The following is a 17,877-nucleotide window of genomic DNA, read 5'->3' on the forward strand; positions in this document are numbered from 1 at the left end:
AACTTTTTCACATTATAGTGTAGTACATTGAACACCATGTTAGCCAGTGTTACTTGTTTTGTTTTTGGAGTTTATGTAACTTTAGGTCAACACCAACATTGCACAGCAATAAAGTGGAAAGTAGTTTTTGAATCTTTTTGCAAAAACAAAAAAAAATGTGAAGGTTTGACGAGCTTTTTTACTCAGAAACCCTTAGTCAATATTTCTTAGAACCTTCTTTTGGTGCATGTCAGCTGCATGTCTTTTATGGTATGATGTCTCAACCCTCTTTGAACATCATGGTTTGAAAGAAAACCAAGATATTGTTGCTGATGCTGTATGTTTGTATTCCTTTTTCTCTGTGTGAACCTGCACTCTATGCTGCTGAGCATGAATGAGGTATTTCTGATGTAGCCTGTGACTTGAAAAGTCAGATAGAGTATGCAAACTTTTACACATAGTTATCTGGAAGTGAACAAAGTCTAAAATCCACCTACCTGAGTGAATTTGTATAGACTGTATTTGTTTTATTTCTATTTACATTTGTAGAAAGTAAGTAAGATAAGACATAAAAATCCCCCCACAATGTAGTGCCACTTTTCATGAAATAATAATGGAGGTCATAAAAAAAGGTGAAAGGGGTATTCCAAGTACTTTCCTCTTTCTTGTTTGTACAGTGAGATGGCAGATCAGCCATCGTGTGCACCGTGACTGTATGGAAAGGAAAATAAGGCAAAAAGAAAAGAGGAAGTAAAGGCTGAGAGAGGAGGACCCCGTCACTGATGATGTCACAGCAGGAAACCCATCATCAAGAGGGCGGGGAGGGAGTGAAAGGAGATCTGCAGATAGGTTTTATTTTTTTCTTCAGATCGACAGCTATCACAGAAGAGAAAGCCGCATCGCCGCCTTTGATAGTTTTCTGTGCTGATAATGGTTTCAGTGATCCCTCACTGATCACTGGGATGAAGGACTTTGCTGGAAGCTGTTGAAGGATTTTCTGACTGAGTGTTTATATCTTTCTCAAGAGCGTGAAAAATGGAGGAGAAAGATAAGCCACTGATTTTGGTGTTCCTAATCCTATTCATCGGACATGTTTCAGGTAATTATGACCTTTACTGATCATTAATGTTAAGTAAGTGTTAAGTCCTGCTTTAGATTTTTAAAGGTCATTTTGAATTGTTCAGTATCTGTGGATGGTGAGATTTTATCATTTATAGTAGTAGTTAATATAGAGAGTGTTCATAAGTTGTGAAGAAAATCTACTTTTTAAAGTTATTTTTACTTCTCCCAAACTTTGGTGGAAAATTATAAGTGGAGTAAATATAGAATAAGTAAATCTTAATATATAAAGTCAATTTTTCAAGATTTTTATTGATCACACTTTGATATTTACCCAAAAACTTGAATACTTTTTAAACTATGAGTCTGATAGTGAGGAAGATGTGTTACAGATTTAGACAAGCTCAACTGTCGTCTTAGGTGATATTCATGACATTGATTACTAAAGTTGACATTAGTGTTCAATTGCAAAAAATTTTTATTTCCTTCTTGTGAATAGGGCTCTGTTCCCCTTCTGAAAAAAAAAACCCCAGGGCCAGTACAAATCCTATGATTTGCAACCAGACTTCCTCTTTTCTTCTCTCTACTCTCAAATGTTTTTGCGAGAACGTCTAAAGATACTCCTTTTCAGCATATATCTAGCATAAATGTACATTGCAGGTGTTTCCTCTTTGCACGAGTCATGTAAAAGCGATCAGTGATTGGAAACATTAAAATGACTGTACAAGATTTTTACATGATTTTCTTCTTGAAACAGGAACAGCCATCCCACCGCCTAGAAATGTGAAAGTGCATATTTCAGAAGGTGAAGTAATACTTCATTGGGAAAATCCTGAAAACGCCCCTCCATACGCGATGTATAACGTTCAAATGAAAAAGTATGTTGAACCTTTAAATATATAATTGTTTTCAAATAGCGAATTGTCACTGGAGTTACACATTTCAGTAGCAGTTCAGTTTTCATAAGACTCTGATTAGTCACATTTTTCTCATTTATTGACTGGTGAAAACTCTGCCTTCAGGTATGTCGCAGATGACTGGGCTAATGTTTCCAGCTGCGTGGGGATTGCAAGGACCTACTGTCTCCTTAGCACAGATATAGAAAAAATAAACGAATATACAGCTGCCTATTTAGTCAGAGTTCAGCTCGTCGAAGGAGATCAATCATCTAAATGGGAAAAGAAAAAATTTTTACTAAACGAAGGTAAGTATTTCAGTTGGGGATGTAGTATCAAAATTAACTCAGCTCTAGGTAGGTTTGCAATAATTTTCAACTTGTTCTCTATTCACAGGTGAATTGCAGCCTCCATCTTTTAGTTTGAGGGCTACTTCCAGCACACTTACAGTCCTTGTCCATGAAAATCCCATCTTGAGAAAAATCTTTCCATATGGCGTTACCTACAAGTTGTATTTGGAGGTAGCTGGTCGAGAAAACAAGGTGAGTTTTCCTAAACCAGATAATTAGGTTTAATGACAGAGTTAAAAATGTGGAACTTTAAAGACAGAACATGGCCTTCTGTAACCACATTATCACTTAAACTCACACGTCACTTAAAATCAGTAATAAACAAAATGAGTATTGAGTAAAATCCAGATACAGTAATTTTTTATTTATTTTATTTTGCATTGCCAGACTACCAGAGTTTACCTTGAAGACGGCGAGGGAAAGCCTGAAGGGAGGACAAAGACTTTCACTGGTCTCCAGTGGGGAAAAAATTACTGCATCAGCGTCGAAGTCAAAGCCAATGGTTATTCCACCAAAAGCAAAGTGTCTGCAAAACAGTGTCAGCTCCTCCCAGAGCAAGGTAAAGGAATTTGCTTATACTTACCACTAATTTAGAGAACCTTTCAAAACTATTCAAAATCTTTAACATTTTCACATTTCGTTATGATACAACCACAAATTTGTTTTGTTTTTTTATCTAATGCGTCATAGGGTGAGTTTTCATTAAACCCCCTTTACTCTAATATCTATAGAGCCATCAATGTTACATGACCTTTTGAGACAAAGATGACTCATAATTCTGTATAAATATCTATTACAGAAAATTTAGTCATTTTTGAAAACCCACCATTTTATTAGATTTTCATTTAAAATGTATTCTCTTCTATAGGATGTGGATATTTTGTGGAATTGATGTAAGAAGTACCAAAGTAATAACTCTCCATTTTGCAATAAGCTATACAAGGGAAACATGACATAAAGAATTTCCTCTGGTGAGACTAAAACAGATTTTTCTTTTTTTATGGCCTATGCGCAAAGTATTACGCATGACTGAAAACTTACTGCACATCATTTGAGCACACCATTTCTCTGGTGTAAAACATGGAGGTGACAGAATCATTCTGTAGGAAGTTGGTCAGAGTTGATGAAAAGATGGATGAGCAGAGTAATGTTGGAAGAATCTGCGAAAGACCTGAGATTTCAGGAAAATGACCTTAAGCATTCAGCCAGAGCAAAACTAAATTTAGAATATATGGTGAGACTAGAAACTTGGTGCTCACAGATGCTTTGTTTTCAATTTGACTGAACCTGAGCTTTTTTGCTATGACTGAGCAGACATTTCAGTTTCCTGAGAGAAAAGCTGGTAGTGCAAGATGCGCCTCTTTATTACAGACCTTGTACCACTGAATTTTTTCATCACAAAACATATTTCACATCTCTACGCATGCATTTGTGTTGATCATGCACATAAAATTCCAACAAAATACAATGAAATTTCTGTTTGCAACGTTACAAAATGTGGAAAAGTTTGTTAATGAAGAAACATTACCTGCACAGCTCAAGTCGAGACAACAGCATGTAATGCAGCAAAAAACATTCACGAAAATTGCCTCACTTTGTTAATGTTTGTATATTTTCACCTTGAACTGATCGGTTTGTAAAATGGAAATTTTGTTTTTCTTCTTTCAGAATTCTACATAATAGCTGTAACATCCCTGTCTCTTCTGGGGATCCTGGTAGTTGCGATCTGTATTCTGTTGGTTTACCTAAGGCGGCCTGCGAAAACACCTGTAGCTTTGGTAAGAATAAAAAAAAAAGAAACCATTTGAAAATGAAAACGGTTGAAATGTGACATGGCTCATGATTTCTTTTAATCTCCTCTTTCCCCGCTTCAGAAATCCCCTGTGAGTGGCTGGGAGCCACTTTCTGTCACAGAAGGGTCGATGGAGGTGATCACAGACAAAGGATGGTTTCTTTCCAGTTACAGACCTGACGTAAAACCCTCAGTGAGTCTCCCCGAGACCAACCTTACGATAATAGACGACGGCGAGGAGGAGAACAGGAGGACCAGCTTGGACAGTGGGGTCAGCGTGGAGGCGAACTCAGCGGCAGACAACAGAGGACAACGTCAAGAGAGACAAGAGGACAGTGGCTGCGGGAGCATGGGAAGCCCGGAGATCTCAGCCCACAGTCACACAGATTACCCCATGCAGGATGAAAGCCTGGAAGCGGACGACGTCAGCAAGAGGGAGGACAGTGGGATGGGCTTGGGCTGCCCACACCATTCCTCTTTCTTGAAACTTGACAGCCAGGACACAAAATCCCTTGTCGAGACAGTCATTGTTGGGAACTACCGCACCCAGAGCCCGTCTGAGATGCAGGTTCGAAGCAGAGATAGCGAGAACATGTTAAAACAGATCCCTGCACACTCAGCGCTGGCTGACGTGGTGACGGGATACAAGCCCGGGCCGCTATCCTGTATCTGTTCGCAAACAGGCCAGTGCAGCTGGTGCCACAGACACGGCAGTTACGGACCCGAAGGAACCAAACTGTGCAAGGCAGTGGGTATCAAAAACGTGCTGCTTGGCGGGACGAGTGACCTGGTGGACTCTAGCAGAGTCGGAAAAACACACTTGGACTCTGTTATAAACAATTTGGAAGAGTCTCTTTTACATGTGTCTGACACATTTCTTCTACTGACGTCTAGATACGAGCAGCACAGCAACATGAACAATGTATCCCTCTCCCTCTGTGACGTTCAGCTGACAACTGACTAATATGGTGTGGAACGCAACACTATTCACACATGACGTTACATCACATTGAATATTTTGAAACGGAAGTGAATATGTTACGAAATCCTCTGAAAGATTCAGCCGGTAGGACGAAACAAATCAAGTCGCACTCAGGCGGGGGAAAAAAAATCAATTTAGATTGCAAAACTACTGACTATTAACCATCCCTGACGCCTTGTGAGCTTGTTGATTTGAGGAGTTCTTAAAGCCTGCTTCTCTGGGTGTATCGTTGACTGACTGAACTGCACATGCCGGAAATGAAACCAGTACGAGGAGCACTATGAAAAAAAATCGTTTGACAGTTACCCAGTTCAACCTTTCACGATTTCACCTCCTCCGTCTGCGATGCGTCGTCTTTCAAGTTTTTTTTTTCTTTTTAATGGAGAATCACTTCACGTACTCCTGCAGTATTAAACGGAGCAAACATTCATGTCCTTGTTTTCACTGATGTCTGATAGATCGCTGTTTTTGCTTCGGCCTCATTTGCCTCAGCAAGTAGCCATCCTTGACTGCATCCCGTTGAGACTATTTATGTTGTGTTTCTATAAATAAATTTATTTATTTCGTATTTCAGCCTCGACTCGGGTGTGATTACGCCGTCTCTTTGGATTCTTCTAGAAAATTCCACCCATACTGTTCTCGGTCGCTGAGTAAACAAATGACACAACATTTAGGCAGGAAAACCCTGAAACAAAGCATGTACGGGATCCCCAAATGCAGATGAACTACAGGAACCTGCGCTGTGGCTTTTCTTTTTTCTTTTTTTGACACACACTAGGAAACAAACACTTCCTCTGCACATAAATCTACCGAGTTTAAAATAAAAGAAAATCCCAGAGCACAGTTGAATTTTGGTAAAAAGGAACACATCAAAACAGCAGCCCTTATTATTTTTTCCAGACACCATAAAAAAACATCATGTGACCCATTTCTTCTTATGTGCAACGAAGTTAAGAGGAAGTGAGACAATTTTTGGTTTTTCCTCCTAGCTAGGAAAAGCAAACTTTTTTTGAAATGATGAATATTACAAAGTATTATAATAAATAACTCTTGTCTGAATTACCCAAAGCAAAGAGAGAACTGAATCCTGTCTAGTCTGCCATTTTCTGCTTAATATGTATATTAACATAGATGTGCATATATGGTACTTTCTAGGTTTTTACTCATGGCCACGTCATGAAACTTTATAATTATCTCCCATTGTTTCGAAACAGGAAGCAGACAGTTTCTCTGACCTAAAGATGAATGTCTTTTTGTGTAAAATGTGTACATTAAAAATGTATATATATTGAAAATGCTGACTGCTGTTAGTAAAAATGCGTAGTGTACCAAAATGGACCAAGCAGCCACTCAGAGAAGAAGTCATTACTCCAAAACCAACATAAAAAGCCAAATTCACAAATTCACTCATAAAAAAAAAACTTTTACTTTTTAAAAATCTAAATTTCAAATGTTTGGCCAAATCGACCATAGCAACACATGGAAGAAAATGAGGGGATCTTGCAAGCTTGAAAACACCAGCTCTACTTTGAAGTAAGGGTGGCAAAATCACATTGTGTGGGTTTTTTTCCTACAGGCAGGGGTATTCCACTGGTGCATCAGCCAAGACGTTAAATCTTTGACACAAGTATGGATTAATTAGAGAGGCTGTAGCAAACTCTCTAGAACACACCTCTATACAACTGCACAGAAAACGCAGGAAATCTGCACAGCACCTCACACTAGCTGTCAAGCACAAAGGAAGGGGGTGGTTTGGGCTACCTTGCAACCTCAGAGTCAACCATAAGCTGCTTTTTATTCTAAGATAGTCCAGAATCAAATGTGAAGCCACTTGTGTGACAGTGAGAGCTTACCTGAAATATGGTCATCAGCAAGACAAACACAACACAAATCTCAAGTAGTATAGGGGATAATCAAGGTATTGCAACAGCCTACTCACAATGAGAACCTCAACTAGGGTGAAATGCTGTGGCAGGAACTAAAGAGAGCTGTGAAACTACAGAAACAAATGCCCGGAAACCTCAGCGAAGTGAGATGATGTTTTTAAGAAGAGTGGGCAACAATTCTTCCACAGCGATGTGGGAGACTGATTAAGTCATACAGAGACTAACGACGTCAAGTCACAGTGACTACAGAGTCGGCTCTACAAGTTGCTGAATCATGGTTAACTTTTTGATGTTATCAATGCCTGATAAACAACTAGAACTGAACGTGGTGCGCATTTTCTTTTTTTTTTTTAAAGATGGAATCAAAGAATTGTAGCGAAGCTCATTTAATTCTTACATAGAGGATGTCATGACTTCAGGAGGTTAAAAAATGACAAAGCAAAATGAAAAAAAGTGTTATGTCCCTGGTATAGCAATTTAAAAAAGGCTGTAAGAAAACACAGTCAGGCTCAACTTTATGACCAGTCACAACCCACAAGTCATTGGTCATGATGTTGGTTTTGCTTGGGTCTCTCCTTACATCCTCATTGTAGCGAAAACCATCTGGTTTGGTGCAATCTAACAAACAAGCTACTTTAGCTGAGAACGTTACTATTTGTGTGTGAGGAGATGGTGCCAAGATGCCATTTCATTTCAGTTTGCTGCTAACGGGGCAGCATTTCTGCAGACCAATCAGTGTTCCCATGCTGGTGCCTTTATACCACTGAAAGATGGATGTAACAATGGACATCAGAATGTGATCTGGACCATGAAGCAATGGAAGAAGGTGGTCGATTCTGATGACAGATGCCGTCCTTTTTTTTTTTTTTTTTACGTCACACAGGTGCCGATGAAGGAAGAGGACTGCTAACCTGAGGAACCTTTGGCAGCAAAATCCAAGCCAGCAGAGACAGTGTGCAACATTGGCGTTTTAGCATAAGGACTTGAAATATACAGTAGGTATTGTTCCCAGAGACCATAACACACTTTTGTGCATCCTGTAAAGTTCAGGCTTTGATAGGTCAGGACTGTCTTTGGAGAAAAGGGGACCAACAAACTATCAGTTATCAGTTTGGTTTTAACTGCGTTGGAAGTTATTTATTTAGAAACACATATGAAAGGCACATTTGCCATTGTTAAATTATACAAGTGTCTGCAACAAATCAAAAAGTGAAGCACGCATTATCACTTGGCTTTCTAGCTAAGTGAATGCATGAATGCACCTCTCCATTTATGCATACCTAATTGCCCCTGGCTGTGAGCTGATCTGCATGGGTTATGTGCAGATGCATTTTTATTTTTAGAACAGTGCAAATTAGTAGTGCCACAAATATGAAAAAATGACCTTCCCCTCTAATACAGGACAGAGTAATGCCGTCACATAAATATATCAAAGAACCATTAAAGTACAAATATATTTACACATAATTTAGTTTTCTCATATCCAGTTGTGCATAGTATACTGTTACATGGGATTCTCTGGTGTCAATGAATGCTTATATTATATTTAAATAAGGACTGTTTCATAATGAATTTCAGTGCATTGTGTCGAAATGCACTCAACTGTTGACAAGTAACAGACTCATCTGACTTTTCTAACTCCGTCTTTATCTTCTTAAAGATGAAGGGATCTTTAATCTTGAAAAACAATATTAAAAATCTTTCATTTTTATCCACTCTGACCACTTTTTCACTCTCTTCTTGCCATCTGCCATTTATCTTTTCTTTCATCCTCAGTCTCGACCATATCTGCTCATAAACCCGAGCTAAAATATTTAAAAAAATAAGATTAGAAAGTTAATTTAGGCCTTCACAGATGTGAAACTTGAGTAGAGAACAAAATGCCACCAAAAACCAACAAGCTAAAATACATCATGTCTTAATTTTTTGTCACAGTAGGGCACACAGGTAACCTAATGAATATAATCACATAGGTATGCACATCTAACAGAAATATATAACAATTTAATAACAATACTCCTTTGCTTTTAACTTCACTTATCTTCAAAAATGACTCGATCCTCTCCTCTTGATATTTTCTGCCTCTTTCTGCAGGAAAAGCTGAGTTTAATTTATACCTGGGTCTGGGTATATAAGATATGAGCAAACTTCTGTGAAACGCTTCTTGAAGGATGACCAAAGGAAAATAGTTTAAAAGGCAATTCTGCCAAATCCCAAGGAATGGTGTGTAAAGCTTTGGGTTGGTAAAAGAATTGTTGTCTGCGAGTTGCTCTTTCAATTGTAACTTCTTCTTTTTATACATTCTTGAACTAATTGCTTGATTTAAAAAAGAAAAATCTGTTTTTAAAACCTGTTTATTGTTTCCAGTTGATGTAATAAGATTGACAAACCTTCAACAATAAATCACTCAAATATTACATTAAATTTTTATACAGACATAAGGCATGTGCTACAGTATATACAACCGAAACCACTGATTCAGAATCATTTTAGTATGAAGCTATCACCATGTAGGTTTCTCGTTTACGAAATAGGGACTTAATCCAACACATAAAATGTCAGAAATGAACAATTACATATATTTTAGCCTTATTCAAAGCCTTTGGAGTTCTGTTTTGAGACATCAAGAGCATAAATGATTGTTTTTTTCACTCAACGCGATAGGCAACATCAAGTTACCCCACTGCAAACCGTTTTGAGGAAAAGAAAATTGTTAGCAAACAACTTCTAGTTTCATTAGAGGAAAAACAGTGAGACATTGTAGTTCCACTAACCATAGAGAGTTTCAGATGGGCGGTAGATATGTGAATTTGGAGGGAAGTCACCCGCAGTTTATAAGAAAACTGATGTAGCTGGTTCCTGTGGCTGGGTTGGTGAGATATTCTTCCCTTTCCCTCAGACCGTTACTCTCAGCAGTGAGCTCTGTTTTTTCTCTCAGTTTCTTTGACTGGGCATAACTGACTTATCACGAGACACCTCATGCTGTCAGTTTCTAGTGACACAAATCAAAACTGGCAAAGTTAAATTGCTCAACAATATCTATTTACAGATGGATTGATTGCTTTATGTGTGCTCTACAATCAGAAGAGACAATGTTGGTTTTAAATTAGCAACTGGAATACTTTTGCTTCAAGAAAAAAAAAGGGAATTAAAGGAAGCTTTAACACAAAGTTATGCAAAGTTACCTATGCAAGAGGTGCAAAGCAGAACAACGTACAAATATTAAGGTGCAATCAAATAACGTCTTAAGTCTAACTACACAAACGGCAATGAACGTAAGCTTTAAAAATGAGCTTCATGCTGCTTAAGGATGTGAAAAATGAGGTGGGCTCCTTCCATTGCGTCGGAAGTTTTCCGGATGCCACAGACTTGTTATTTTATGGAGCCGCTGATTGTGAAGGGAGGTTTCGACTTTTTCAAGCCAACTTTGCTGTAAAGTCGAAACACAGCAATGTTGAGGTGCAAAACCGCAAAGCAATTTTAAATGAGGAAATAAAACTTGCATATATGGCTTTGAAAGAAAGGCAGAACAGAAGAATGTACTTACGTGAGCATTCTGTCTTTCACTGTCGGCTCTGCAAAGAACAAAGAAACATAATGGAAAACGTTTTCAGCAACAAAAGGATGATTAGTTGTTTTGCTTCCGTGAGTATAAAGTTGCATGCTGGTTTTGGGGATTTAAATATTTATCCAAAAATCAGTCGAAACCCGCTTTCCCTTTCTGATTCGACTCTGGAAAGTGGCAAACAGCAGGGAGACGAGAATATTGCGAGCTCCTTATTCTGTTGCATTGATCTATCAGAAAAAAGATGCTTACAAGGTTGATTTAACTTAAAATATTGCACTTCATGCGTCATGTGTTAAATGGTGTTGCTTAAGTGGTCTTTAGCTGTATTTTGTATGCGGTGTGTGATGTGCGAGATGCTGTAGCGCAAGTATTCGTTTTTATCTTACTTTTTTTCATGCAGCACTTTTTCAGCTTCTTGCATTTATACTTGCAGCAGAATTGCACGATGCCAATAGTAAGGAGGATTGCCAGGATCCCAAAGCCCACCAGGACCCCAACCGTTGCCGAGTTCACGTTGCTCCCTGTGAACACAAACACAGGTGGCCTTAGACTGGTTAACTTTCAGATATCCTCTGAAGCGTGTCAAAAACAAACAAGTAAAAAAATACATGCTGCAAGAGTGGCAGCTGTGTGTTTTTGAACTTACAACATCTTTCATTACTGGTGTTAATTTTTACAAGATGAAGTAGACCGCATGGGTTTAATACAACTGGTTTATACATATTTGTTATTAATGGATACTTTATTTGTTAAGAGAGTAAAACTTCAGTGGAAAGACAAAAACTAGGTTGTGAATCAAGTACCACATTACTCCATTTATAGAACACATCTCAAGTCCCTCACCCTAAAGTCATAAACAAGCAGTACATTTTAAAAAAACAAAACAACTTGCAATGAATGTAAAGGTAAATGATTGATTAAAATCCCAGCGGTGCCAGAATGTCTGGCACTGAATCTTTCTTAAAAGCGGGATCCTTACCACTATTCCCCATGCCCGTCAAGCCACAATGACCGCTGCTGCCCCGTGTCCTTCTTCTCTTCCCCTATTCCTGCCTGCCGGAGTCGAGTTCTGTCACCCGCTTCTTTGACTGGACATCAGATTTTCAGGAGATCATTTCATCCTGGATCTAAAGAGCCAAAACGGAGAGCTCTCTTCTCTGTCTGCTTTTGCCTACGTCTGCTTGTCATGTCCCCATACCAGACATTCCTTCAAACCGGTCCATCTCCTTTGCTTGTCCTGCCTACGATTCACCCTTCCTTCATTAGTAAACTTTTAAGTGATTCTGATGGCCTGTTTTTGTCATTTTTATGCTTTTCTAAAAGCTTGTTCTGGAGTACACTGATACTGTGGTGGAAACCTTTTTTTTTTTTTTTTTTTTGCCCCTGTTTTGAAGAAACCCCAGACATGAACCAAAACCAGAAACATCAAGGAAAACAGCTGTACTCTTTAATCATATGACCTTCATTACTACAAGGTAGGCGTTGACACCTGTTCTGACAGATGACGTGGCACTCCTACAGGATAGCTACATTGTTGCTCCTTTTCATGGCAAAACCAAATTCAAAACAAATACACATGACTCAGAACGAAACATTAGTACTTTTTACACTGACTAAAACGTACACCAAGCAATGACTTCAAGCAAAACAGTCCCGAATTCACTTGTATCCAAAACACAAAACTGTATGGGTGATTTATCTTAATCTTTACACAGTGTGGCATTTTCAAGATAAACTGGCATTCATTTTCACTGCAAATGAATGCTTGTACAAATGTTTATATTTGCAACATGGAGAAAGGTAATGAAGCTGTTGTAATACAATGCCTTGCAAAATCATGCACACACCTTTAACTTTTCCCCATGGTGTCGTGTTACAACCACATATTTCATCAGATCTTACTTGGATTTTAATGACAGAGCAACACTAAGTAGTGCTTAATTCAGTCATTGCCTTCCTATTCAACTCCAGTCTATGATAATCTCCCTTCAGTGCTTCACCTGGGCTTTCTCTCATTGACTTGGATTTTTCCAGTAGGATTTCAACCGGGCCAATCAGCGAACAGGAAGAGATCAATGTACTGTGCTTTTAATAGTTGTAGTCTGCCTATAGTTTTAGCAATGAGAGGAGGAAGTGAACAATGTTGTTCAGTTTGTGTTGGCTGCGCTTCCAAAGAATTTAATTGACATCAACAGGCATCTTGTTTTCTCGTCTCGGCATTTCTCTCTTCACAGGGGGGATTGTTGTTTACAGAGCAGGCAATTTTTCATATTGTCAAACTGATGCATTACATCAAGGAGAAACTTTAGTGACTGGATAAAATTTAAAACATCAGAGTCCACGTCTCCAGCAAACAATCGTCCAGACCCTACGTACGAAGCAAACCGTACGGAAAGGGACTGTTTCTTTTTTTTATTTTATTTTACAGCATTGCTTAAATGTGAAATGGATGGGGAGGGGGGAATCCAAAGTTGAAATTTTACAAATAAAAATCTGAAAGTTTTGGTATGCATTTGTATTCAGCCTTCATTAAATGTATAATTAGCCAATTGTCTGTAGAGTTCACCTCACTAGTAAAGACTAAACTATACGTGTGTCATTCAGTCTCGATATAAATGCGAAGGCCACAACAGCCGCGACCTTCACAGCTGTTGTGTGAAGGTCACAGAGGTTTGTTAGAGTTGACAAAATGTGAAAAAGTTGAAGTTTCACTAGCTTTCCAAGGCACTGGTGAAGTTCAGTAGTGCAGCCGTCGGTGTTACAGGAAATCCTCTGAGGTTTTCCCTCCAAACCATTTGACCTTACAAAGTCATGTCTTCAACAATATCACACAAATTCTAACTTAACTTAAAAATAAAAGGTATTTAAGCAAACTCTCCTGTTCACTTTACCTATGCTAACACATAATTCTGAAAGCAGTGAAAGCTTTGGGATTCATTTTGAAAGTTTGTCTCCAAAACTTTCTGTTATGACTGTTTGCTAAACGCTTATTGAGGCTGTAACAGCTGCTAGACTACATTGTCCTATATCACATCACATTGTGTGAATATCTCTGAACATGTTTGAAAGCACGTGTCAGTCATCAACAACGCGTCTATCTGTACCGTGTGGTTGAGAGTTTCCTGTTATTTAAGTTTGGTGAGTAAGTCTGTCTCTGACATCATGGGCTCAACTGCAAAAACACAAAATGTCAAATGATTTCTGAAGGGAATAGATGCCTTCATTTAACTGAGGATAAAGCAAAAAAATGTTTCATCTTACTCTGACTTGTATAAGAATATAAAATGTGGCTGATGCAAGCTTAAGTACTTTGACTTAAATACTTTTATCAGAAAAATAAACCAACTTCCAATTTCCCCCCATATAGGGCATGTTTATGTTGCGTCTTGAACTGTGTCTTTTCCAAACTTCGAGTGGAAAATGTGAAAATTTATATTGAATCCAGCTCCACCTCAAAACAGCAATGACATGTCATCTGTCCGAGGCAAAAGTCCAAAAGACATTTGAGCAAAAAGCAGGTGCTCAATTCAGGTCCATGCAAACCAGGAGGAAGTCGCGAGTCTGTGGGTTCTGACCCCGGCAGATGAATCGTTCATAAGTGGAATTGTTGTAGTCATTTGGGGTCACGATCAGTGGGTTTTTTTTGTAACTGCAGAGAAAAAGTTGCATGTATTCATCTGAATGATGTGTGACAGTATAATTTGGATTCTCTGTTCAGGACTGAATATTAAACTGAGTGAAAATAAATACAATCAAATACCATTTTAAAAACCGACAGACAAAAGTGGATTTGGAATTTTTTTGACCCCATCAGTCAGACAACAAAAAAAAAGCTGTGACCTCTGATTAATATTATACCAATATATAATCTATGTGTCAGTGTGGAAATGTCTGCCATTGCATGCCAGTTATAAAGTTGATGTGAGGCTGAACACATTTCCCCAGTCATTTATTTATTTTTTTTAATTGATGCACCTGAAGCTCAGAGGGGAAAAGAGTGTGCACCACATTTTCATAACCACCTCATTGTACATGATGTCTCTGGAGAAGATCAGTTGAGATGAGTCAGATATGGATGAGGAGGAAGGAGGGAGCCTACAAACGTGTTCAAGCTCCCTTTATTCCCAAAGCAGTCGAAAGAAAAAAGACAACTCAGTCACAGGTATGACAATGTCTGTTTTACTCTGTGCCTATGCAAAAGTCTGATTGACGGATGTTACCTTGAATATTTTTAGTTCCACAGGTTTTATGGGAACATGCCTTGTGGAGCATCGAGCCATTGGAGCGCAGCTAAGAATGTGGAAATGGTTTTCTGCTGGCAGGCCTCATCATGCTACATAACTCATTTAACAAGAAAAGGAGAACCAATGGCTTCCACTTGCAAAGAAATGTTATACTTTGACTAGTGAGAGTTCTTGAGGACAAGCGGTAAACCTTAGTTTTAATGAGACAGTATTATGCGTTTTCCCGGCACATAGAGCAGTTTTATAGCACAATAAAGTAACTATGTTAACTACAGTAGTTATAAAAACGCTATCAAATATGATAAAATAATTTTTACTTCCTACTCACCTTGAAATTGGCTCTCAATCTCTTTAAAAACTCCTGCTCTTTTTTAAAACTCCGCCTTCAGAAAGTCATCACAACATAGCTCCTCTGTTAACCCTTTAACAACAATTTTACAAAGCTGCACTGAGAAGCAGCTCGATCCACCAGGTGTTTGCCAATTACTGCAGGCTAGTCTGAAGAGGAGTGGTGGAGTTGTGATAGAGGCGGGAGCTCGGAAATTGCAGCTCTAAGGAGTAGCTACGCCTTGAAGACGCCGCTCGGTCCAACCCAGCATGCTGCATCTGCTGAATGGTTGCCATGGAGATTAAAGGATTTCTGTAACGTGCATGAAAGAATAAAGGCAACACTACAGGTATGTTTTCAATGAGGGAAAAAGCAATATTATGACATGATGTAAAGCTGAAAAAAGTCAAAATTACATAGTACTGCATCTTTAGCAGTTTCAACAGTGTGAGGTGACCCACACTGACAGGTGTACAGCACAGAGGTCATGTTAGACTTTTTTGTTTTCCGTCATTTTGATTGACAGCACCGAAAATTTTCCATCATGATATTTTATCTGTCAATTTTCAAAAGATATCGACATGGGCCATTCAGTATGGAGCTAGCTCCATTTAACTTTCATGCGGTTTAATCCATATTCAACAAATTGAACAGAAAATTCAGATCCCATCACACAATCAATCAACTGCATCTCGTCAACAATGAAATTAAGTGACCAAACTTAAATTATGAGCGCTGTCAACTTCCTCCTGATCAGCATCTGGAAGAGAAATCTGCACTAAAGTTTAGATCAGACCCAAAAAAGTCCAACCCGACCCAACCGAGTCCACAGGCATTGTGTCCGAGCCAGATGCAACCCGACTGATTAATCAGAGGCCCATGCCTCAAGTAAGCCCGACATATTCTTTTAATTAGGTTTTTACTGTGTTTTGATTTTACACCATTTGAGTAAGCGGCGCAACGTCTCCCAGATTTTGTTCAACATCTTCCAGCTCCATTTTGTCGCTTGTTGTAATGCAGGATGAGTCGAGTGCAAACCTTCTGAGATAATTGACTTTAGTCATGCGGCGCACTGCACTAAGGTCTAATTAACTCTCTTTCTTAAACAAAGTACACTGTCTACTCCTCTATTTAAATAATAAATGAACACAACATTCTCATAAAGAGAACATGGCATTTGACCCAGACGTGCTCCAAAGTGTCCTGCCCATCACTCTTCAATGCGCTGTCAGCTCTTAAGTCAGTAGGCTACATTTAATTCAGTGTCCATGTCAGAGATGATATTCAAAATGGATTTTTTTTTACGAACCCTGTGCGTAAAGTTGGAAGTGTCTGCACATCTGCAACAAGTCTAGTCAGGGGTGTGAATTGTAATCCGTCAGATTTTTCTGGCTTCAGATTTTTCCATCAATTTTAAAAACCCTTGATACAGCATGTTAAGAAAACTATCCTTTTATCGTGAATTTATCAGTATGTAAAAACCTTACTGGCTCCATGCCCTAAAGTTAGATCAGTGGCAACCACAGAAAACACATTACTCTGTTTCAATGTGTTATCGAAGTAAAAAAGCAAAAATACTGTCAGTATGGAAAAGTACATTGTGCTCTTCAACAGATCTCTTTTGTTTGGCTCTTATTTTCTTCTCACAATCTAATCATGTCATGTTAAGCAGGTGAAACTCATTTGCAAAATATAAATGTAGGCAGTACGTGCAAATGTCGATATTTCCGTTGAATACAGCAAGTGTGGCCAGCTGTATGGAGTTATGCACCGTCCATCATGCTTTGCATAGTGAATTTCCCTCCTATCATGTGACAAGTCAAAGATTATATTAGTTCAGGTTTTGTAATGCATCTACTTATTCACATACATGCATCACCAACACATAACACAAACAACATTGTTCTTCAATTTGTTTGTTTTTGTCCAAAGCTGTGAATATTGTTTTCAAGTATATTCTGATATCCACTGAAATATTTATGTCAAATGAATATTGTTGCCTTCACTTTAGTAAAATTTCTGAAAATTAGTTTCTCTTATTGTCACGTTATCAGCTGTAGACAGACGGGTAAAGAAAATTACCCCTGCCTTTTTGTTCACACTTACAGTAAGCACAGGTAGAGGGTTTTACAGGAAAAAAAAAATCTTTTTATCTTATTTCAAGGTAGGAAGTTTCCAGTTTTTCCAGTAAAACCCCACAAGGAAATGGCAACAGAAAAATGTAACTGATCCTTTTCACAAAGACTAGGGAAATATTAGATTATGAGGCTGCCAGGCCTCACTATGAGATATCACATATCCCTCTGCTATTATTCATGAATCGTTATTGCTGCATTCACCCGTCTTTGGTTAAATAGTGAGTAGCATATTTCACATTTCTGAGCAGGAGTTAACAGCTTTTCTTATACTGTAAATCCACCCATTCAGCAAGAAGTGGCGTGACACGCCCTTTACCAGATTATGAGGCTTTTTGTAAAACCTCCACAACTAAATCCCTGTATAAAACAATAACATAAAATGAGTTTTAATGAATCCAAAGAGGAACTAACTTTAATTAAAAAAATAGGTCAAGCAATATGCTTGACCTATTTTTTAAATTTTTTTTTAAAGCGTTTATATTGTGGGAACAATACATAAGGGTCAATGCTTGACCATGGAGATGAGATTTTTTTTTTTTTCAAATCACACTTCCCACAAGGTGTCTAAAGCCCTATATTTAGTTTCACAAAATTTACGCCTAAGTGCGAAAACAAAGGATAAAACTCCTCCATTGGTGGGCGGCAGTAGGGAGAG

At 38.4% G+C, this 17,877-nt stretch overlaps 1 protein-coding gene and 1 long non-coding RNA gene across 2 annotated transcripts; one reads left to right on the plus strand and one right to left on the minus strand.

Moving 5' to 3' along the window:
- Positions 1 to 816: 816 nt before the first annotated feature.
- il10ra (interleukin 10 receptor, alpha) lies at positions 817 to 5,631 on the plus strand. The gene is made up of 7 exons (XM_008425710.3): positions 817 to 1,078; positions 1,796 to 1,916; positions 2,061 to 2,242; positions 2,331 to 2,476; positions 2,672 to 2,843; positions 3,953 to 4,062; positions 4,159 to 5,631. Exons 1-7 carry the CDS (start codon positions 1,015 to 1,017, stop codon positions 5,038 to 5,040), a joined length of 1,677 nt encoding a protein of 558 aa, XP_008423932.1. The 5' UTR covers positions 817 to 1,014; the 3' UTR covers positions 5,041 to 5,631.
- Positions 5,632 to 9,282: 3,651 nt separating this feature from the next.
- Positions 9,283 to 11,779, minus strand: LOC145554522 (uncharacterized). Its single transcript, XR_014090487.1, has 4 exons — positions 11,492 to 11,779; positions 10,899 to 11,033; positions 10,492 to 10,519; positions 9,283 to 10,374 (listed from the first exon to the last, which is right to left on the minus strand). It is a non-coding gene; the product is annotated as an uncharacterized LOC145554522 (long non-coding RNA).
- Positions 11,780 to 17,877: the final 6,098 nt, after the last annotated feature.

Source organism: Poecilia reticulata, chromosome 13 (assembly GCF_904066995.2).
Source record: "Poecilia reticulata chromosome 13, P_reticulata-male-v2, whole genome shotgun sequence".
NCBI lineage: Eukaryota > Metazoa > Chordata > Actinopteri > Cyprinodontiformes > Poeciliidae > Poecilia > Poecilia reticulata.